At 37.3% G+C, this 24,005-nt stretch overlaps 1 protein-coding gene across 3 annotated transcripts in view; it reads left to right on the top strand.

The window, feature by feature from the left end:
- Window positions 1-11,408: 11,408 nt before the first annotated feature.
- The window catches only part of PTGER3 (prostaglandin E receptor 3), a 163,284-nt gene continuing 150,687 nt past the window's right edge, over window positions 11,409-24,005 (top strand). Inside the window, exon 1 of one of the 3 annotated variants that reach the window (XM_039838589.1) lies at window positions 11,409-12,668. In XM_039838589.1, coding sequence (XP_039694523.1) covers window positions 11,775-12,668 — 894 coding nt within the window. In that variant the 5' untranslated portion in view covers window positions 11,409-11,774. The remainder of the gene's footprint in view (window positions 12,669-24,005) is intronic. The other 2 variants (XM_039838590.1, XM_039838591.1) reach the window with 2 other exon arrangements.

Genomic DNA, 24,005 nt, shown 5'->3' with positions numbered 1-24,005 from the left:
CATAACAAGTATTATATTTCACATCGATAAGCAGCATTGTCAGTAACTTGGGAATCCTTAGATTTCTCTTTTGCTTCCCCACTCCAAACCAAATCTGATTTACCTAAATTGGTAGTTCTACCTCTTAACCCTCAAAACCACACTGCTCTATTACTACTCCCACTGCTTTGGTTTATGGACTAAGGTACTGCATTTACCTCCTAAATGGTCATCTGGCCTCTAGTTCTGGCAATACAAGATTTTCCATAGTATTCACTAGATTAATTTGTTTAACCAGGCAGTGTTCCTTTCATCACTCAATCGGAATGGTCTTGTTAACAAGCAATTCTCTTCATGTCATTTCTTTCAGTGTTTTCCCATGGCTTTCGGATTAAACTAAAATCCTTTTACATATCATAAAAAGGTCATCATTGAAATCTATATGATTTTATCAACCAATATTACCCCAGTAAATTTAATAAAAGGTCTCTTTTTTTAAATATTAACACCTCACTCCCCACACTTACGTATACCCCAAATCTTTGCTTGGGCACACAGCCTATATACGCTGCCCACTACTTGTGATCGATTTACATTGTACAAGCTTCCTATGCCCGGAATGCCCTGCACACAGCCCACTTTACACTTGCCTTCATGACTCAAGTCAACACTAGGATGCCATCTCTGGTTCTTCTGGTTGCCATAGAAATTAGGTGAATTTCTTGGTAGGCCTGGTTTTTGCCTAGTAGACCTAGTTCTTGGAACAGCCTGTCATAGCAAGCACACAGTGTTTGACAAGAGAGGCAGTTAATATCTGATACTTAAGAGGTTTCAATAAGCTGTCCCTACCCCCCCACCCCCAATACTAATAGCAAAGACATGCTTGTTCTTTACTGAAAAACATTTTTTGAATGCTGGAGTTTTTATTATGATGTTACATCTTTGCAAGATAAACCAGCATGAAAACCAGTTATCAATGTAAATCTAAAGAAACATTTTTCTTTTTAAAGTTTAATAAGGCCATTTCTTTCTTTACAAGTTGAAAAAAATTTGAAGTTGTCCATGTTTCAGTGTAGTATAGAATCTAGAAATTGCATGTAAATAAATTGTTCATTGTCTTCAGTGCTTTAAAGTGAGCAACCTATGTTTATTGTAAGCAAGACAGTATTGGAAAGTCACAGGGATACATTTTGAAATCTTAGAATTCTTTTTATATCACTAAGGACAGAAGCATTAAAAATTATTACGCTGTAAGTAATACTTTTGGCCAACTATTGATTATTCGTAACGCCACTGCAAAAATATTAACCTAAGCAGCTTTCCTATGAATTGCTAAATTGAGTTCCTTTAGAGTGAGCCTTAATCTAAATAAAATGTGTGTTATTTGCAAAATAAACAACAAATTTTAAATAGTTTGCATTGCTTGTGATGTAGGAGCAGATAATAGAGTTCAGAATGGTTCAATGTATATTAAAATGCTAATAAAAATAGTTATAAGGCTTTAAAAGCTTTTAGTGCAAGAAAATAGCATAGAGTATACTATTGCTTATTAGACCGGTGAAATAACATTTTACTGCCAAAAGTGATTTGTACATTTACTTGGACTTAAATACATAACACTAGGTGTTAGGTGGAAAGCGTATAATTTGAGTTATTTCTTTGCTCAGCAGTGAGGTGAAAACCTGAAAATCAAAAATACAAAATAGAAGCATAAGTCTGACGAATTAGTCTTTTGTTATATTAATCATCTTGGTGTCATCTCTGTAATCTATACCTTTTGTCATCAAAACTGCTGGGAATGTTGCCTTTTCAACAATTAAATAATTCTCCACATCTGAATTCTGACCGGAGAAAATAAGTTATCCATATTCTTGTAATTTGAAAAATGTGGCTATTACAGTTGAAGAATTTTAATTTGATACTAGTGACTGTGATCATAGAATAGGACATATTTGCACCTTTGTAAATGGTCTAATTGGAATTAGAAAATTGCATTGCCCTATATCACACTTAAAACTGTCATTGTTAATGCATTAGAATCGCCAAGAAGGAAAGGTCAAAGAGGTTAGTCTATTCTCTACCGGAAATTAAGACCACATCAGTAGTCAAGGTACATTACCAGTGCTGCAGAACCTGCAGTACAGAAACCTTAATATGTGCAGGTGCTGAGAGAAGATTGGCACATTTCACTTGTAGTAGTTATGTTTTCATATTTTCCACAAATTAATGGTGTTGGAAATAAGTTTAAATTCAAGTTTCTGATAAAGCTTTCCATATCCAGATCTAAGGCATGTACCTGAAGAGAAATACAACTTGTTTGACCTGTGAATATAAACAAGGTCTTGATAAATTTTAAAAATAGATGAAATACATCAGGCCAGTTAAACTAGCAGTAATTAAAAAATGGATTACACACAAATTATAGATTATTAGACTGGATTAAAATGAAATTCATTTTGTAAGATGTATTCAGAATAAGACCACAGGCTGAAAATAAGATGGAAAATAACATGCCAATATTAACATATGCAATGTGGCAATATTAATATAAAATACAATAGACTACAGTTAATTAGATACATAAGAACAGTTCATAATGATAAAAGGGCCAATTTAACATTAAGATAATTGTCTTCTGTGTATCTAATAGCCTAAAAATGTAGATAGACTGAAAGGACAGATCCACATCGTTTCAAAATCATACTAAATACTCAACTAAAAATAGCATTAAGCATACAGAATATCTGAACAACACAACTAATTTGAAATAATTGGTGATTATAAAATACACCCAACAACTATACATGGAACATTTACACATACACTGTATTCATACAGTTCTCAAAGGATTTATATCAATATATTCTATGACCACAGTGGAATTAAACTAGAAACCAATATCAAAACTAGAAAGTAAAAGTTTGGAATTAAACATCTCCATAGGTCACAGAAAAAGTGACAATGGAAATTTAAAATATCCTGAATGATAATGAAAATAAAAATAGCAAAACCCTGTTGATAACCAAATTACTTGTAGCTAGAGAAAAAGACATTTATACAGGAACAGTGGTAAGAATGATGGCCAAATTATTTTTAGAAGTAATACAAATGAGAAGATGGTGTGATATCTTTACAAGTACTGAAATACACTCAGTATTCTATATACTCTTTCAAGAATAGATGAAATACAAACTTTTTCAGCTCAAAATCTGACCAACAGATCTCATACGAAAAATATTAAAGGATGTTCATTTGGCAGAAGAAAACTGATACCAGATGGAAGTCTGGGTCTACACAAAGTAATAGCACATAAAATGCTAACCACGTGGGTAAATATAGTTTTTTCTTACTATTTAAATTTTTTAAAGGTAATTGTTTAAAGCAAATATAATAGATTGTGAGACATATATACAAGAAAAATATACAGTAACAATAGTACACAGGTTATGAGGGAAGAAATGGAAGTATATTATTGTAAGGTCATACACAAAGTGTACATATCTTGAAGGTAGCCTGATAATTTAAGATGTATACTATAAACCCCAAAGCAACCACTGAATATAACCAAGAGTTATAAGCTTATAAAGAAAAAAAAATGGAATTCTAAATCCTGAAGGCAGAGAATGGAAAAGAAACAACAAATGGACAAATAGAAAACAGAGTTGTAGGTTTAACTCAACTATATCAATGATGACATTAAATGCAAATTATCAAAAGCCCCAATAATAAAGCAATGATTGTCACATTGAGTAAATGAAGCAAGACCTATATGCTGCTGCAAGAAACCCACTGTAAATACTGAAAAAAAAAAAAGATGGAAAAGGGCATCCTATGATAATGCTAATCAAAAGAAAACTAGACTGGTTATATTACAGAAAAGTAGATTTGAGAGCAAAGAACACAGGATAAAAAAGGTCATTTCGTAATGGTAAAGGAGTTGATCACAAAAGCATGACAATCTCAAATGTTTATGCATGTATTAGACATCAAAATATATGAAGCAAATATGGATAAAACTGCATAGTAAAAACAGGGAAATCTATAATTACAGATTTCTCTCTGCCTCAATAACTAATGTGATGTAGAAAAATCAGGATTAGACACAATCAAGTAACAACCTAATTGTCATATATAGAACTCTACCTAGCAACAGAATACACATTCTTCTCAAGTACACATGGAAATTTTATGGAGATAGACTCCAGGGCACAAACAACTACATACTGTGTAATTCCATTTATATGAAGCTCAAAAACAAGACATTCAGCTATTGTGATAGAAGTCAAAATAGGGATTACTTCATGGGGCATGATGCTGGTTATTGATTGGGTTAAGGCACAAGAAACATCTGTATAGTTACAATTATGTGCGTATATATGTTTTTAAAATTGCTGATCTATACATTTAAGATTCTTATTGTTCACTGTATAAATGTTATACCTCTAAACGAAATAGTAACTAGAGATACAAATAATCTAATGAAATAGAACAAGAAAATAGAGAAATAGAAAACACATATCTATATGTGAATTTTAAAGGACTTCATTTTTGGAATATTTTTAGATATAGAGAAAACTTGCAAAGGTAATACAGAGTTCTCATATACCCCCATCCAGTTTTACACAGCGTTATCTTACATTACTAAAATACATTTGTAAAAACCAAGAAACCAGTATTTTAACCTTGCTAATAACTGAACTCCAGCTTTTATTTATTTTTCACCATTTTTTTTTTCACTGATGTCTTCTTTCTAGTCCAGGATCCAAAATAGAGTATTATATGGCTTATAGTTATGCTTTCTCATTTTCTTCTGGTCTGTGTTTCTCATTCTTGTTTTTCATGATCTTGACAGACTTGAGGAGTAACTGGCCAAGTATCCTGTAGAATGACCCTCATTTTGGGTTTATCTATTTTCATTTCTTAATTAGACTGGGGTTATGAGGTTTGGAAAGATTACTGCAGGAGTGAGGTGCATGCCATATCAAGAGGTACATAATATCCATATGAAATTACTGGTGATGTTAACCATCACTTGGTAAATATAGTGTTTGCTAGATTTCTCCACTGTAAAGCTACTGTTTTTCCTTTTTCATATTATATTTTTTGGAAATAAGGAAGTCAAGCATACTTTCAAGGGAAAAGGAGGGACTATGTCCCACTTCCTAAAGAGGCTGTGTATGTTAGTATGTGTGTGTGTGTGTGTGTGTGTAGTGTGTGTGTGTATATATATATATATATATATATATATATATAATGGGTTTGTCTCTTTTTTTCCCATTTACCCAATCATATCAGTATGGACTCGTGATCATTTTTATATTTGGGTTATAATTAAATACTACATTACATATTTTGTTGCTCAAATTATTCCAGTTTTGGCTATTAGGTATTATTTCAAGTTGGCTTCTGTGTCCTTTTGATATGTCCTCATCTTTTTGTCTTTTGAGCACTTCTCTAATTTCTGGTAGTGTAGTATGCTCTAGGCTCATTTTGTATTTTCCCTGCCACAGCCATAAGTTAGACATTTCTGCAAGAAGTCATGATTGTTCTTATTTGAGAATGGTATTTAGAAACCAAGATCTGGGTGCTAGGCCATATAGAAATTTAGTATATGACAAAATGGGATTTTAATTAACAGAATTATGATTTACTTACTTAATAAATGGTGCTAGCTATCCATATGATAATCCATCAAACATGTTAAATTTCCAACTCATTACCATTTGCTAAAAAGTAAAAATTTTAATCTGTTAGGTTCTATTTAATCTATTTGCTAATATTAAAGCAAAAATATTACAAAATGTAACTGAGTATAAGAATTAAGAAGGAGAAATCCTTAACTTTCTTAAGCAGGAATCCTCAAAACCATAAAGAAAAGGTGAGCATTTTTCTAAATGTTTTACATATGGTAATAAACATGACACAAAAAGTTAAAAAGGCAAATGATGAGGTAGGAAAATGAGAAACAGGCAATGTCTCTAACTACACAAAGAGCTCTTGCAAATTAATAGCATAATGATAATCCAATAGAAAATGTACAAAGATCAATTAATGAAGAAGTTAATAGACATGGGAAAATGGATTTTACTTCACTAGTTAGAGAAACACACATTAACAATAAAATATATTTCACCCATAAGGTTGTAAATATTTTAAACGGCAATATTTTAAATAGTTTTCTGGCAAACAAAAGCAAAAACTCATGTATTTTGAGTGGAAATATCTGCATATGAGCATAGAAAAATCTGAAAGAATATACCCCATCCTGTTAGTATTGGTTAATTTGGGAGTGGTAACAAGGAGAGGTGAAGAGGATATTATTAACATTTTAAAATATAATCTAAATGCTCTTTAAACTTTTTTTTTGTTTAGCTCAGTTTGTTACAATAAACGTAATTTAAAATAAAATCAAGGCAATATAAAAAATATTGCAGTAGATTAGGTAAAAGATGGTAGTTACCTGAACTAATGTGGTGGCTTTGGAGATGGAGATAAGTGAATGTCCATGAGATACATTTTGAAATTAGAATTAATATTACTGGATGATGGATTAGAAGACATATAATGGAAAAAGAAGACTCAAAGACAGCCACTGAGTTTCTGGCTTGAGTAAGTGAGCAATAGTATTATATACTGAGATTCTTAACACTCCGGTAGAACCAGGAGTAGGGGAGAAATTTTGAAGTTCCATTTGAACATACTGAGATAGACTATGGACTTTACAAATGGATGACAAATAGTCAATTAGATACATGAGGCTGGAGTTCAAAGAAGTGTAGGCTGCAGATACAAATTTTGGGATCATCAGTGTACAGCAGTCCACTTTTAAGGATTTATCATGTAATAATAAGCCTGACAAATGTACAACAATATATACAAGAATACTATTGTGCCATTTCTTCTTATAGCAAAAATTACAAATAATCCAAACATTCAGAAAGAATTTGTTGGATTATTCTTGGTATTTAAGAGGAATAAAGAATTTCTATGCATACTGGTCAAAAGAAATAATTGCATGTTGTTAAATGTTAAAAACAGACAAAAAACAAGTTGCAAAAATACTTCCAAGTCATAATGGGAGGGTAAAGAAGTCACATGGATTTTCCTCCTGTTTTTAATCTAGAAGATTTATAGTTTTAAGATTAAATGTAATTACATTTATTGTAATTAAATGGTCTGTCCATCTTGTGTGTAGTATGAGATAAAGTTTATTCTCATTTTTATTTGTATAGAGGTATCCAGTTTTTCCAGCAGCATTTGTTCAAAAGACTTTTTTCTACTAATTGCCTTAAGACCTTTGCTGAAAATTAATTGAATTTGCATGTATAGATGAATGTGTGTATACATATCTTTGTATCTCTACATCTGTATATCCATCTATATCTATATAGATATAGATATCTATCTGCATATATATATGTCTGTCTATAGTATTCTGTTCCATTGAACTGTATGTCTTTATGCCATTATCCTACTGCCCTTCAGATAACAATTATAAAATCTGGTTAAAAATTTAAAAACAACTATTTAAATTCCGTAGAAAGCATTCAAAAGCATACCAAAATTTGGGAAAAGATTAATTTCAAAACACTGCAACTGAAAGGGTTAAGAATTAAGAATACTGGCATTTTAAACTGAGGGTGATGCTCAACCTTCTGACTATGTTTGTGGGAATTGACGGAAAAATTGCAGCCTTATTAGACAAAAGTGCCAATGACTGGAGTTCAAGGCTGGAAAAGCGACTGTGAATTTAAACAGAAAAGTTAGGCAATGAGAACCACAAAAGGAATAAAATAGAATTTCTGCCCAAATCTGTTTGACAGCTAAACTATGCAATAAGTGGGAATCCCCCTGGAGCCTAGTGAAAAGGCAAGCAGAGACCAGATGGGAATCTAGTCTTAAAACGTACAACTACTCAAGACTATATCCATGACTTTGACGCTCTTCTTAGTTGATTCCCCACTGTGTGCACCTTAGGTGGCAGAATGTTGAAGCTTTTCAAGCTTTAAATGTCAGGGCACAATCCAAAGCTGGCAGAGCAGCTGGAAATTAGAGAAGAATCTCTATAATCAATGAAACCACAGAGAGGGTGGTCCCCATCATTCACTGACCAACAAATTAATGTAACTACAGCTTAGATCAGTTTACAGGTAACGAGGCTAAAAGGGCAGCCATGGAAAACCATGAGAACAGAGCAGATATAGCAACAGCTATGGAGAAGAAATGTTGGCAGTTAACTGCCTAGCAGAGCCTCCTCAAATCAATCCTCAAAAGAAAACTCGAATCCACAGTCACCACAATATATAAACTACAAGGTCCAGTTTTCAATTGAAAAATACTAGGCATGTAAAGAAATAGGAAGAAAAGTTTGGAGAAAAGGCAAGCAATACAAAGGGACTCTGTACTCAGATGTTTGATTTAGCAAAGACTTTAAAACATCTTTATTTTGTTAAAATGGTAATTATATTGATTGATGTTTGAGTTAAGTTTACCTTGGGTTCCTGAGATAAGTCCCATTTGATCATAAAAACTATATGTTTTTTTCCAATTTTTCATGAAAACTACATAGTTTTTAAAATTGGGTTTCATATAAGATCCTACCCCCATGACAAATTACAAAAGCCACTAAGATAAGCATTCTTGCTTTAGTTATTTCGGATTTTTTAAAAAATCAAGAGTTTTGCACTGAAATATAAACACCATAAATGTATAGACTTTTGTATCCCTAACAACTAGTACAGTGTCTGACATAGAGTAGATACTCAATAAATATTTATTGAATAAATGAATGACTAAAAAATATACCGAAATTACCAGTTGACTCCATGGAGTAAGAATTGCAAATACTTTTCATCCATAACGTTAATATGTTGTGAATTTTAAAATACAGGAGAGGCACAATTTGTAGATTAAAATTATTTCTAGGTCAGAATTTTGGTTAAAATATATAATTGGTGAATACTTTAAAAATCTTAAAAAACATTTGAATATGTGGTCTTTCATTTATCTGACTCTATAATGTTAATCCTCCACTGGTCAATTGATTAAGCAGACATGCCAGTTTGTGCACTCAAAGGAAAACAAAATAACAATAGTTATATATTAATGAGTAGACCCCTAGGAAAGATACCAGAGGTTCCTTAAGCAAAGCATGTATGTCTTTTAGAAATTCTCTTTAACATAGTGTGCAGCATGTTATTAAATTTTTGGTCACTAGAGGGTGTTAGTGACAAAAATTCAGAAATTCAAATTCTGCTTTAATACCAAGAAGTGCCAAACAGAATGCAACTGTCAGCGTCCTATTGTGTGACTCCTCAGATCTCCCAATCACTTGTTTGCAGTGTGAATAGCTACAAAGCAGACAACTTAGAATTGGATGAAGCAAAGAAATGAAAGAGGGAAAGTGTTACACGAAAGATCTGAAATGCAGCACATTTAGTGCGTTGGAGATGAGTAAAAGACGCTAACTTTAATTTTTTGGTACTGCATGTCCTGGTTGTTACTATTATGAAGTTCACTTGACTATAGCATCCATTGTAATGGAGAAAATAAAATTTTAAAGAAGCCAACTATCTATCAATAAAATGAGAATAATTTTTAATGCAACTGGAAAGAGCTCAGCTTTTCTTAGCTGAATGAATCATGAAAAGATCTTAAATTTTTAAAACATATAATTACATGAGAATTTTATTGCTGAAAAATTAAATTTGATATGTACTTTCATCCAAATGCTTTGGATAAAGCATATGTCTAAGAATACCTAAAATATTATTTTACTTTTTAAATGATATTTTAGAAGAACACTCTCCATTTTGGGATTGAGATTAATTTCATCCAACTATTAGACAAAAGTTTGAGGAACATTTAAAAAGCACTTCACTATTCCTGCCTAGCTATTGCTCTCATTAAAAACATGACATTTAAAAAATAAAATTCAAATTGCAAAAAAATTTTAAATGACAGCAAAACAAATTAGTAATGTGATTAATGCATGTTGTTAAAGTGGAGTTTAAATTACATTTTTTATTTTTCTCCTTTAAAAACTATGTAACCCTATAATGATTGTTTTTCAAACTCTCATATAAAATCAAAATAGCACAGAAAGAATGCAGGAGAACATATTTCATTCTCATCTGCCACAACTCATTTACACTCAACTACAAAAGCCAAAGAAAGTGCCATGGGTTGTTCCAAAAGTCAATCTGAAGTTTGAATAATGGTCTTCGTAGTACTATATGATTAGGTCTAATCTCTTAAATAAGAGGAAAAATAAAGTTTGTAAATAATTTTAAAAATCTTTTCATTCCCTGGACAATCTGAAGAGACCCCCAAAACAGGCCCTCCCTAGATTTGACAAGAACTGGTCTTACCATTGATTTTCAACTGCTGAGAGTGGTGATGGTATCCATGTGAGAAACACTGTGCTTCTAATAAAAAGACAGAGACTGGAGACCTTAGACATGTCCTTTAACGATGTAGTCTCAGTTACCTCACCATAAAAGAGGAGTAATAATAATAGAAAAGGGACCTTGGAGGATCTCTGACAAAATGGGAAAACACTTGTGAAAACACATAATATTGCCTTAATAAAAGTTGTTAGTAGGCAATTATGCCTATTTTCACTAAATATGAAGGTCTTCCTAACATCTAAATACAATTTGTGACCCGAATTGTATGAGAATGGGCAAGGGGTGGAGAATGGTTGGAAGCTTTGTAAGAAACAGCATTCCTCTCTCCTGCCCTCCCCCTTTCATTCCATTTCCCACAGGCTGGCAGCAGTTGACTTCACTATATCAGATACACAAATGTCTGCCACCTGCCTCTCGCCACTTTTGCGGACTTGTTCCTTTAAAGGGAAGAGGGAATTTAGGTGGGAAATGGTACTTGGATATCTTCATCTTTGACTTCGCCCAGCAGATCGTGTTTTGTTTCCCTGTAGCTATTTCCTGAAGTTTCGAGGCACTATTAGTTTTATGGGTTCAGTGCGCCCCCGCCACCCCACCCCCGGGAACAGAGCAGCCGGGCCTGCTCGGGATCATTTTAGAGTCCCGAAGTAGACAGGGAAAAAAGTTCACACTCAGCTAAGCGAAGGAATGTGACTTGCCTAGATTACTTTGGGACAGGTGAGTTACACTTGCCAAGGTTACAAAACGCCTTCAGGGGGCGCATCTAGTCCCCGGATAAAAGTCCGTGGGTAGAGGAGGAGGAGGGCAGACGCTCAGGTCCACCTTGGCAACTTGCCTGAGGCCGGGAAGCCCAGCGAGGAATTTTAGCTTCCGCCGCTCTTGGTCGCTCCTCTGACAGAGACAGGAGGAAGCGCGGAGCCGGGGAGGGCGTCCTGGCTGGGTGTCCCGTCCGGCCAGGAGCTGGGACATTTCAGAGGAGCCTTCCTGGGTTTCTCCCAACCCAGGCAGCCAGGGCCGCGGTCACACCGCAGCCAAGAGGCGCGCTCTGCGGTTTCTCCCTCCTCCCCCCACGGCACTCACGCCCACACTCAGGGCGCCCCGCCCCTTCAGCCTTATAGAGGGGGACAGGCACCGCGGCGCGCCCGGGAGCCTGCGCTTCCCGGAGCCGACGGTGCGGCTGCCCGCGAGGGCCGAGAGCCCAGGCGCCGCGGCTGCAGATGTAGCAAAGTGAGGCGGCGGGTGCGCCCGCACCATGGAAGGCAGCCCCGCCCCAGCGCCAGCCCCAGCCCCAGCCCCGGTCGCCCCGGACCTCCGCCGCCTCCCGCGCCCCGTCTACCCGCTCCCGCTGCAGCTCTCCGAGTGCCGTCCTCTCCTCACCTCGAAGCCAACATGAAGGAGACCCGGGGCGACAGGAGCGCCCCTTTCTGCACCCGCCTTAACCACTCCTACCCGGGAATGTGGGCGCCGGAGCACTCCGCCGAGGCGCGCGGCAACCTCACGCGCCCCTCGGAGACCGGCGAGGATTGCCGCTCGGTGTCCGTAGTCTTCCCGATCACCATGCTGATCACCGGCTTCGTGGGCAACGCGCTGGCCATGCTGCTGGTGTCGCGGAGCTACCGGCGCCGCGAGAGCAAGCGCAAGAAGTCGTTCCTGCTGTGCATCGGCTGGCTCGCCCTCACCGACCTGGTTGGGCAGCTGCTCACCAGCCCCGTGGTCATCGTCGTGTACCTGTCCAAGCAGCGCTGGGAGCACCTCGACCCGTCCGGGAGGTTGTGCACTTTCTTTGGTCTGACCATGACTGTCTTTGGGCTCTCCTCGCTCTTCATCGCCAGCGCCATGGCCGTCGAGCGGGCGCTGGCCATCCGGGCGCCGCACTGGTACGCGAGCCACATGAAGACGCGCGCCACCCGCTCGGTGCTGCTCGGGGTGTGGCTGGCGGTGCTGGCTTTCGCCCTGTTGCCGGTGCTGGACGTGGGCCAGTACACCGTCCAGTGGCCCGGGACGTGGTGCTTCATTAGCACCGGGGGAGGGGGCAATGGGACTAGCTCTTCGCACAAGTGGGGCAACCTTTTCTTCGCCTCCACCTTTGCCTTTCTGGGACTCTCAGCTCTGACCATCACCTTCGCCTGCAACCTGGCCACTATTAAGGCCCTGGTATCCCGTTGCCGGGCCAAGGCCACGGCGTCTCAGTCCAGCGCCCAGTGGGGCCGGATCACGACTGAGACTGCCATCCAGCTCTTGGGGATCATGTGCGTGCTGTCGATCTGCTGGTCGCCATTGCTGGTAGGTAGTTCAAGGGTATGCAGAGGTCTGGGTGGGGCGCCTGCGGACAATGGACACTTCTCAGAGTGACAGCACCTGCAGGGGTTTGTTTTTAGACACCGAGCATTGGAGAGGCGCTTCTGCCTGCGCTGTCTCGGTTGTGGCTTCACAGTTGAGTTCCTCGCTTACTTGCAGAGCGCCTTCCAAGCGCCGGGCATCGCGTTAGGCTCTGACTTTGCGCACAGGGAGACCACAGGGCCGCTCACATTACAATCAGAGAGAGTAAGAGGATACCCACGTATGATTTCAGTGCTGAAATAGAGGTTTCTCCTGGGTGCATTGGAAACAGAATGGTGATGACAACTGTAGCCTAGTTCAGATATCTCTCTCACGTTAAGAGATTCTCAGTCTGCAGAAGTACTCTTCCCTAGTTCAAATATCTTCCCTAGTTCAAATATCTCTCTCACGTTAGGAGATTTTCAGTTCTGCAGAAGTACTCTTCCCCAGACGGCAGATAGGCACAGCCCTCTTGCAGCTTCTGAGCCACGGTGCCTTCTCTCTGAGCAGCAGCCTGCGCTAACCTTCCTTGCAGGCTCACTCTGAACTAGAGGCAGGAGAGTGAAGATACATCTTGTAACTGCAGCCAGCCTCAGCTTTTTGGAATGGTGTTGAGCCCTCTAGAAAGTGGTTGGGGTCGACAGTCAGTGGGCCCCGGAGGCCTGGTAACTCCCTCTGACCAGCTTTGTTTGCCCCATGTGGCAACTATACAGGACTGGGGCCAGGCCAATCCTGGAGTAGGAGTTGGGATTTCCGCATTTCCCAGCTCCTTACAGGGACGCACAATCTGGGAGCCAGCGATGTTTCCACAGGAGCCTTGTCTAACAAACACCCTTACATCATTCTTTCGAAGTTTTCCAGTGATACTTTTAGCTAGAGATGTATGTGGGCACCTGTTGTGTACTAACTCCTGATGAATAGATGCTTGTTTAGGCCCCAAGCAAACTGGTTTAATAGGAGTTTTGTTGCAGAAAGAGCAACCTGGTCACTATGGCAGAGATATAACCAATTATATATTGGACCTGGAAGTTTGTTAGACAGTCGTGAAAAACTTCTGAAACCCATGGACCCAGTTTTGAGAACCCACTAACAGTTTTTTTCTTTTAAGTTGGTAAAATATACATAGCGTAAAATTTACCATTTTAACCATGTGTACAGTTCAGTAATATTAGGTACCATTTTAACCATGTGTACAGTTCAGTAATATTAAGTACATCGACATTGTTGTGTACCATTTATAGTTTTAAATCCCTTGCATTTAAAAGTAGAACTATAGTTCCTTTTTTCCTCCCACCCTCTCCTTTTGACAAAGCAGATATTCCAGAATACCTCTGTTTAACTGGCGTAGTATATTTAGAGTACAAGTCTTGGTTCCAAATCAGTGATGATGTGTGGTGACAAGGAGAGTTATGTTGGGACCTAGCAGCCCACAAGTCGCTGTATGGTCACAGTTCTGCATTCCAGGAGCTAGAACTAAGGCTGATGTCATCATGATGGCTTATCAAAACCAGCACCAATTTTAGACATATTTACTTCCATGGTTGAGGAATGGAGTATGTAGGTGGCCAAAAGAACGGAAAAAGAGTTCTAAATAATAAACACTTTACTAAAATGTGGTAATTAACATAACTTTAAAGGCAACATAATATCTTAATCTTTCATAACTTCATTTGAGTCCCACATCTTTGCGTTTACTCTACCACACTTTAAATCCTGGAAAAAATTCAATTAAAACAAATGAATAAAAAGCTTATCTATACAGTTAGCCAGACTTACAGTAGTTGCTTTTTTTTCTAAGTAGAAGAAAAACTGTATACAGTGGTGTGTCTTTTATTTCAAAACTTTGGTTCCAATACCATGAGCACAGTGGCCTTAGGAAGAATTTAGATCAGTTCTGAAAATTGTAACCTAGGTTGGCCAAACTCACTCTTAAGAAAAACTGTATTTGGAAATAGTCTTATTTAATTTCAATTAATATCTGCATTCAAATAATATCTCTCAGTTTGCAGCATTTTATCAGACACTTTATCAATTTAGTTCTCATAAAAACCTTAAACTAAATTTAACATGTGATTGATTATATTGAAGAGAAGAAATTTAAGACTTCAAAATAGGTACTTTTTAAACTAAAGAAAATGGTTCTATCTTCTGTTTTGTGCACTGTTGAAATTAAATCTCCAGATATCTTCAGAAAGTTCTCCAGTACAAAGTTGGAATTATTTCAAAGGAAAGAAACTGGCAAAACTGCTTTCTTAATAGGTTAGGGAATTATAAGAATAAAAACATTAGAACTTACTGAATTAAATTTTCAGTGTATTAATGTTAAAGTGAGAGATCATTTTATACAACTTTTTTTCTAACTATGGGTAAAATATAGATTCCCTGTTAGTTTTTTGTTGAGCTGGGCATAGAATACTAATCTAATTATTCAAATGCTTTACTTAAAAAGACCCCAAATACATCTTTATCATGAAGACCATCATGAATGTAATAATATTCATTTGTTACTGCTGGAAAAGTTAGCAGAGAAGAGATACTATAATAAGAAAACATCCCAACTGCTACAAGTTCTCACCACATAAACACTTAAATAGAGGTTTATCTATGGCACAGACAAAAGCTTTTTTACTTTCTCTTTTCCTCAGAAACTTTATAAAATAGAACACAAGATGTGAAATTAAGTGAGAATGAAGTGGAAAATTATGTCACATGATAGATGATCTTAGCCACAGATTATGTTTCTATGAGGCATTAAATTGCCATTCTGTTGGAATCAGCCAGTTGACTCAGCATTGTAATCTGTTTGACTTTTTATTATTATTATTTTATTTTTTATGAATTACAGCCACCAAATACTTATAAAATTATTTGACATGATACCCAAGTTTCCAGAAACAGGAATAACCTTAAGGTATTGCAGCATTGTACTCAGAGAAGCTATGAGTACATTTTGTGCTTTTGTAAACCCGGCACGCCCCAAAAACAGGTGGAAATACCTAATACCTATCTTAAAAAAAAAAAAAAAAATAGTAGATATAAAGCTAACCATTAACATTGTGAAAAGTGAGGTATGAGAAACAGTTTCTCAACTACAATTTTGGAAATGGATAAAAGCAGCCTTAGAACCTTTTGCCTTTAATCTTGAACCAGCATATTCCTTGTTCAGTATCCACAAATGCAGACAGGGGTGCTTCTATTCAAGAAGATATTTCACAATGTAGCTGTAATTTTTTTTTTTTAATTTAAGGAATCACTGATACATTTCGACAATGAAGTTTGCTTAAATATACATGTAATAAATATATATGATAGATTATTTTACAGAAGTAATGCTGTTTTATAGTATAAAAAAGTGTCGTTTAATTTCTAATTTTCTCTGCCTAAAAATTTTTGTCATATTCAGAATGTCATTTCAGGGAAAATGATTAAACACGTGAATTAGTATTATAGAAAAAAATCCTCTATAACTTCTTGTTTTTATAAGAATTGAGATTATTCAGAATTCTTAACTTTTTTTTTTTTAGTTTACTACAATTCATTTTTGGCACTGTGGAAGGGATATTAAGTAGACATTAAAAATTGGTCAAAGAATGATAATCTATTCAGAGAAGCAGAATTACCACATTTATAAGTGAAACAATTAGAGAACAATACAGGATGGGATGTAATTAATGCTTTTGGCTCTGGTAAGAAAGTCTGTCTGAATTTGCTAGAGTGGGCTTCTGGGAAGAGATGGAATGACATAGCTTGACTTCAGGGCTGAGAGTGAGTGTGCCCAGAAGCCCAGCTGGATAACAGAGTGTGCACACTGGAACCATGGGAAGAATGGCTTGAAAAGGCCCACGGGACCAGATTTAGGTAGTTAGGACGAACATAGAATGAAGATTGTGTTCTTTTGCCAGTTGGCAGTAGAACCTCTTTTTTTTTTTTTTTAATAGAGAGAGTTAAAAAGATTGGCAGGGCTATAAAGTGTGGATAGATTTGAGCTGGAAATGGGAAAGTGAGATCAGTTATGACTTGCTTTTACAGGCTGGTTAGGGCCTTATGGTAGAGATAGTGGGAAGAGATGAGTCAGAGAAGGAAAGGTAAGAGAGAAGTAATATGTTAGAAATGGGCAATTTAAGGAGTGATTAATTCGACCAACATTTCTTACACATCTACTGTCCTATTTACTGTGGTAAATAACCTAATTTAAGTGCGCCCTGTAAGATTGCCACTATTTTCTAAATCACTCAGATGAAGAACTCAAGTATAAAGAACATTAGAATTAGAATAATTCAGAATGTCTGACTCTGAATTTATTTTCAATTGCTGTCGTTGTTGTTGTTGATTTGTTCACTTAGCTTAGATAGAGGCCATGAATTTTAATCCTAATAGTGGCACTGGGCAGGTTATATATCTTTCTGTCTATAAAGGCAGGACTAACAGATATCTAAGGTCTTTTTCCATTTATGTTATTCTCAAGTTTTCTTATTTGGGAGAATCATAGTTCAATGAGACAGAGTGAGAAATTTGGGAAAGAGACTGGTTGATTGCTTTTTGTAAGAATAAGGGATCCTGAGTGACTAAGGCTTTTGGACATGGTATATAAGATGGTGGATTATCCAAACGATATATCCAGAAGCCAATATAACTTGAAGAATGAGATAAAACAGAGCTAAAAAAGGCAGATTTTTTATTTTGAGTTTATCAGAGAGAGCCAAGAATTAAACAGTTCTTAAGCCAACAGATTTGAAGAAATTCAGATGGTCTAGAGTTGTAGCAAAATTGTGACTCATTGGGTTTTCTCTGTTGAAAAAGCTGTAAAGGTCAATAACTGAATTAAGAAAGTTTCCACAGGTTCAGTTTTCTGGGAATGACAGTCAGGAGTATGCACTACAAGCATTTGGAACAGATGATGATTCCTCTGGGGGTTCTGAGGAGTGATAGTGAGCGATACTGGGTGTCTTGTTTCAGTTTTTAGTTTTGGCTTTGCATTGCAGGGAAGCAGTAGGGGGAAATGCCCCCCCAAAACTCCTTACATTTCTGTAGCATTTTTTTTTTTTATGGTGACATAGGTTAATGAAATCCAATAAGTTTCACCTGTATACTTTAACAGTAAGGCATATTTATATATTTACACTGTGTGTTCACCTCCCATAGTTAGATTTCTTTCTGTCACCACATATTTGACCCCCTTTACCCTGTCTACCTCTCCTCTCTTCTCTCCCCTCCACCCTCTAATTGTAGTATTTTTATAATCCACCAGTGTTCTGCATTTATCTCATTCATGCCTCATGACTCTAAGATCTACAACTGTAATCTGTCAGATTCTGACATTGCCTTTTTCCTCAATTCCTTACCATAGAGGTAAAAAGTTTGTATTTCCTCAATTCCTTACCATAGAGGTAAAAAGTTTGTATTCCCACCATGCTTCTTGAAGATTATTAGATGGTCTCTCAAGTCCCCTTTTTCTCTATAAAAAATTCCAACTTTCATAGGTTAAAAAGGTTAAGTAAAGAAGGAGCCTAATTTTTTGGGGGTTCCTCATATTTTGTCTCCTGTTTGTCAACATTTCACAGTAAACATAGTGATTCATTCTTATACAGAAATGATAATTGGACAGCATGTGACTTTTTTAATGAGAGTTACATACATACAAACACACACACTTGGGGAAGTAGCACTACAAAGTGGAAATTCTCCGTGACTCTGTTCTCTTTACTCAAAACACTTCTCTCTCTGTTTTTATTTTCACTTACCACTTCACCCCTTAGCCATTCAAAAATAGCTGCCGAGCAGTCATCCCTCTAGGGCTGGCTAAGGTCTCAAGTTAGAAGTCACTTTGTTAGAGAAACCTTCCTCAATCTTCTCTAGCCTTGATTGGGTACTCTGGTCCTTTAGTCCCACAGCACCTACTTTGCATTTTCCTGACATAGTCTGAGTCACACTTCACTGGACATATTGAGGGTAGGCACAGTATCTGTCTTGTGCGTTGGTTGTTTTTTTTTCCCCTTTAGGAACTATCATAATTGCCTCTCTAATACATGCTTGTTGACTGAATATCTAAGCACCCAAATCAGAAGACAGGGTCTGGTCCCAGTTACATGAGCAATTAATTGTGCAACCGCAGATAATTTACTTGATATTTTTGTGAATGATTTTTTTTTTCTTCTCTGAAATAGTAATGAAAACTTAGCTACCCAATCTATTTCACAGGATTGTAATGAAAACCAAGATGTTTGTGAGAATAATTGGGGATATCCTGTCCGTATTAGGAATACTACCATGGTATTTTACTAGATGATAATGTTGACTTGCGTTCAGATAGAACTTTCTCTCAGGAACCTGGAGAAAAGAGACAAATGATGTTTCACAGCTTAATTAGTTATAGTTCACTAGGCAGAAAATGTGGTGGAGAATATAACTTTTTAGAAAAAAATAAAATAAGAAAAATGATAAACCACATGTGCATAAACTTTTACAAGATATTATAATTCATCCTTCCTCTCCTTCCCTGCTGCCATCTCTCTTCTGCATTCTCTCAGCTCTAGAATCCTTTTTTCCTCACAGCTGCCAGTTAACTAAATCTAAACCATGCCGAATCCCATCACCCCTTTTTCTTAAACCTGAGGAGTAACCACTACTTTGTGCTTTGAAGACCTCTGCCACAAGTCTGGAATGTGTTCCCTATCTTTGCAGTAAGGCACTTTTTCCTGTCTTTGTATGCTCAGACCTGTCTTCATGCAAATGTTTGAGTTGAATTAATTGTGCATCTAGCTATTGTCCTAGGTCAGATCATTCTGCAAACTTCCTAACTGTAGAGCTTGTGCCTTGCTTGTCCTCATCTCTTTACAAATGACCAGAATTGTTGGGGCTGAACAGAATCTGACTCACAACCCAAAATTGAGTTTACACAAGCCTTAAATCAAACCAAAGCATGAGAATCATAGTTTTAAAATGCCTCAGAGTTTGACTAGGTCCTGACAAGGCATTAATATTATTTGCGGCCTGAAAATAACACGGAGTGTAATTTTCTGAGCAAGTGGCCCACCCAAACATTCTCTTGGGCAACATCCATAAGGAGGACATTTCAATGGCTGACCATAGCACTTATTCAAAATCTACATATTATTTTACCAGTACTGATTTTCATGATAGGCATTTAAGGATCATAAAGCTAAAAATGAAAGATAGTGGCAGAAATGGAAGAGGAGGCTTGATTTTTCACACCTTAATTCTGTTGAAAAGAAGGAAATTAGCTATTAATTTAGATTAGAGTCATGTAATGTAAGGACAGGATAAATCCTGTACCAAACAGCATTACTATTTTAAAAAATCTTGGTACAAAAAACAAGAGGTCAAGTTGGAGCTGGATGCCTATTTATTTTAAGCAATTATTGATCCAGAAAAAACCAGGTGTATTTTTAAAAATATACTTTTCACTGATCCTTTGATATTTCCTAAAAGTAGATTTGATCTTTTTGTTCTTCTTTCTGAATACTTAACTAGTATCATTTTCTGTGATTGAAAATATGCTGCTGTCAGTGTGATTCATAAACATTTTTTAAAAAGAAATGTGTTGTTAATGTTGAAAATGATGAAAGGGAGTTGTAAAAGATAAGATGCATTTTGGGGAATTCACCAGACAGTAAGGGGGAACTCTTATTGCAGTCTTGATGTATGACATTTTCTTGATAACGTCCTACTTACTACTAACCACTTTGTTTGAGTCAGGTGACGTGCACACACCTGCGTTTCCCAAATTAGAGAAATATTTCAACAGTCACAAGGCACGAATGGCAGTTATTAAGTGACCACTGACTCGTGAGCACTCCTCTCTGTTCCATGAGAGGAACAAAATAAAGTAACTGAAAAAGTAGGTGAGGGCCACAGAGAGAACAAGGCACCGGAAGACGAAAGACCTGGGTTCTGGTCTTGGCTTTTCCACCGCATGATAGAAGTCACTTTATCTTTCTGGTTTCCTTTTCCTCTCAGTAAGATAAAAAAATTATCAACTCTAACCTTTACTTCAGTTCTGACTTCCCAGGGCTCTAAATAGATAAAATTGTCCCTGTCAGACATAATATATTAGATACATGGGAGAAAATGCCCAAAGACTTCTTAAGAAGAAGGATAGAAATGTATAGAAATAGACAAAGTACATCATGCGTTCTTTTATACAATCATTCTTTAAATATTTATTGAGTGTTTGCTATGTGCTTGTCACTCTGCTCACTCTGGTGATATAATGGTGACCAGGGCTGAATCGTATGGTTATATGTGTTGAATAGTTACATAGCCCTAGGTGGCCCTATTCACACTGTATCCTTTGTGACTGTCACTCCTTTTTGGGCAGTGTGCAACCTGTGCTATCCTTGGTAACGGTATGCCAAGCAGACATGCAATTTTCTTTCATGAAGCTTTTAATATACTAAAGTAGACAGACAGTTAATAAACAGTCATTCCAATAAACAAATGCAACCAGTCTGATGGGTCATTACTGTGAGTGCTCTCACTGTCACACGTTACCGCTACTGCAGATTGGCCTTGTCTGGGCAGGAAGGCAGTGCTGGTCCACTGCAGCTGGAGCAATGTCCCTGTCCAGGCTGTAGTGGGTCAGTGCTTGGATGTCATAATTAGAGGGGACATGAATTCTCATCTATGACTCCAGCCATAGAGCTCAGCAGTAATTCCCCAGAGCACAGCCACTGAGCTAGAGAGTATGGACCCAAAGGGCGGCTGGCCGCAGGCCACGTACTGTCAGGAACCAGCCCGCCCTCCTGGGTCCTTAGGCTCTGGGTTGTACTCAGATCACCTCCTGAGTCATTTGCCTTTCCCTTCCAGTGAGTTTTCTTTTAAGACTTTCCATGTCTTTTCCCTCTAGTGAATATAACCAGAGCCATTCTGCTCTGAGTTTCTTGACCTCAGATCTTAGGAGAACAGGTTTAGTTTCTAGGCTTCATTTTTTCCAGAAGGCCCAGGGCCCCCTACGCATGATGGCTTACCTCTTCCCAAATAACCTGCAGTATATACCAGGAATATTGTGAGGATTTCACTTTGTTATACCACATTAATGTCTGCTTTGTAAATCTACTTATTCTATATTTAGCAAAGTAATATGATTCTTGCTTCTGTAACATCTGCTCCCCTGTGACTTGCTCTGCCCACCTGAACAGAGAAGAAGCTTCTAGCAGCTCCTTGCATGCATCACTAAAACAAAGGGCAGGCATGTTAGGAAGGTCAGAACAGGGTGTGCTGCGAGAGTGCTAAAGAGGACCCCCTCTTGCTATATTGGTAGGGACTGAGGCGCTTACAGACTGCCTCACTGAGAAAATGTCAATTATGAAGACTCCTGAAAGATGATGCTTTGAGGAAGCAAGAGCAGCATGTGAATGGAAATTGCTGGGAGCATTGGGGAAACTGGAGGAAAACAAGATAGATGGATTAGCATGAGTAAAAGAGAGAATGCCTTTGAGGTGAGGCTAGGAAGGAAGGCAGGGCCAAACCATGCAGAACCTTGTCATTTTTGTTTGGGAGTTTAAACTTTAATCTGAAATACGACAGAAAGCAACGAAAAGCTTTGAGTAAGGGAATGATTTGTTCTGCTTTATGTATTAAAAAAGATCACTCAGGTTGCCTTACGATTTGGAGAAGTAGGGCAGCAGAGCCCGAAGACTGAGGTTAGATGGAGATGTAAATAAGGAAAAAACATTTTTTCTTTAAGTGTTGCTTTAAATGAAGGGAAGGACATGACAGCAAAGAATTGGTGGAAGGAGGGAGTCTGTGAAGCACAGAGGAAAAAATTGAGCCAGGTGTGTTGGGAATGGTAAGCAAATCTGTTTTCGTTGAAGTATGTTTGAGAATGTCAAGAAATATTCTGAGTCAAATAGGGATTAAAGGGAGAGGGAAGAAGGAGTACATTGGTAGATTGCCTTGAAGATTAGGAATGGGACTTTGTATTTCATTTTGGGCAAGTCGTATTGTTTTTCTATGCTTCTTTTTCATATTTTTATAATAAGAAGGTTCACATTATAAAATCTCTTGGTCATTTAGTGAAACAACCCATCTAATATTTGGTCTCTTTCTAGAATATTCTTGGTGAAATTGTCTACACTTTGAACACCTTTAGTTGTAAGAAATTTATTGCTTTTTAAGGAGCACAAATAATTTTATTAGAACCAAGCATTATGCTGGGCACTTTCTCACAAATAATTTTCTTTATTTTTTGATAACCTTACTGGGGTAAACAGTATTCTCTCCAATTTACAGATAATAAAGAAACTAAAGCTGAAAGGGGTTGAAAGATTTGTTCAAGATAACAGAGCAAGTAAGAGGTCAACGTAGGATTCAAAGGCCAAGCTCTTTTCTCTAAGCCGCGGTTCCTCAGAGTAGCCCAATACATCTTGAGTCATTCTTTCTATTAGGAAAATTTTATGTTCTTTATATTGATTGCATTAGGACTAATTCTAGTCCATGGTTTACATGGAACAATATCAAATTTAATTAGAGACAACTTTTATGTTTAAAGTTATATGATACTATACTTCTCTGTTAGCTATCAAGGAGTTCCACTAAGTTTAGGAACAGCAAAATAACATGAAATAATCTTGACAATGTCAGTGGCAGGAGCCACGATGTATTAATTAATTTAAGCAACACTTCACTGAATATTGCTTGTGTGTGAATATCACTGTGCTACAACCTGACAGAACAAATGGTATGGTCCTTGTCCTCAAGAAATATGTTCTCTACTAAATGATTTCATGGAGAAACTTGAGGTTATGTCTCAAAAAAGCAATGTTATTCTCCATTGTCAATTTCGAATATAGGAACAAAGCTGAGGACCATTTAGAATTCATTTATCCATTCATGCATCCAGTGATTATTTATTGAGTACCTACTATGTGTCAGGCCCTATTCTAGGTGCTAGAAATATAGTATTGAAATAGACAGACTAGTTTCCTCCTCTTGAAGAACATGCATTCTAGTGGAAGGAGAAAATCAGTCAACAAATAAATAAGCTAGAAGTTAGAATGTGATAAATACTGTTAAGAAAAGAAAACAACATGATGTGATAGAGGGAGCCTGGGAAACTTTATATGAGAGGTAACATATAAACTGCAGACTGAATGAAAGGAAAGAACCAGGTATGAACAATCTACCAGAGCATTCTAGGAAAAGGGAACAGCAAAGGCCCTCACCTGGTGTGTTCAAGAAATAGAAAGAAGGCCAGTGTGACTCAAGCGAAATAAGAAGGGAGGGAGTGGAATGCTGTAAATTGAGGTCAAATGTCATGTTGGGGCATGTAAGTCCATATTA

The sequence above is a fragment of the Pteropus medius genome, unplaced genomic scaffold (genome assembly GCF_902729225.1).
Source record: "Pteropus medius unplaced genomic scaffold, Ma_sr-lr_union100, whole genome shotgun sequence".
Taxonomy (NCBI): domain Eukaryota; kingdom Metazoa; phylum Chordata; class Mammalia; order Chiroptera; family Pteropodidae; genus Pteropus; species Pteropus medius.
Note: the sequence above shows the minus strand (reverse complement) of the source record. Positions and strands in the feature narration are given on the sequence as shown.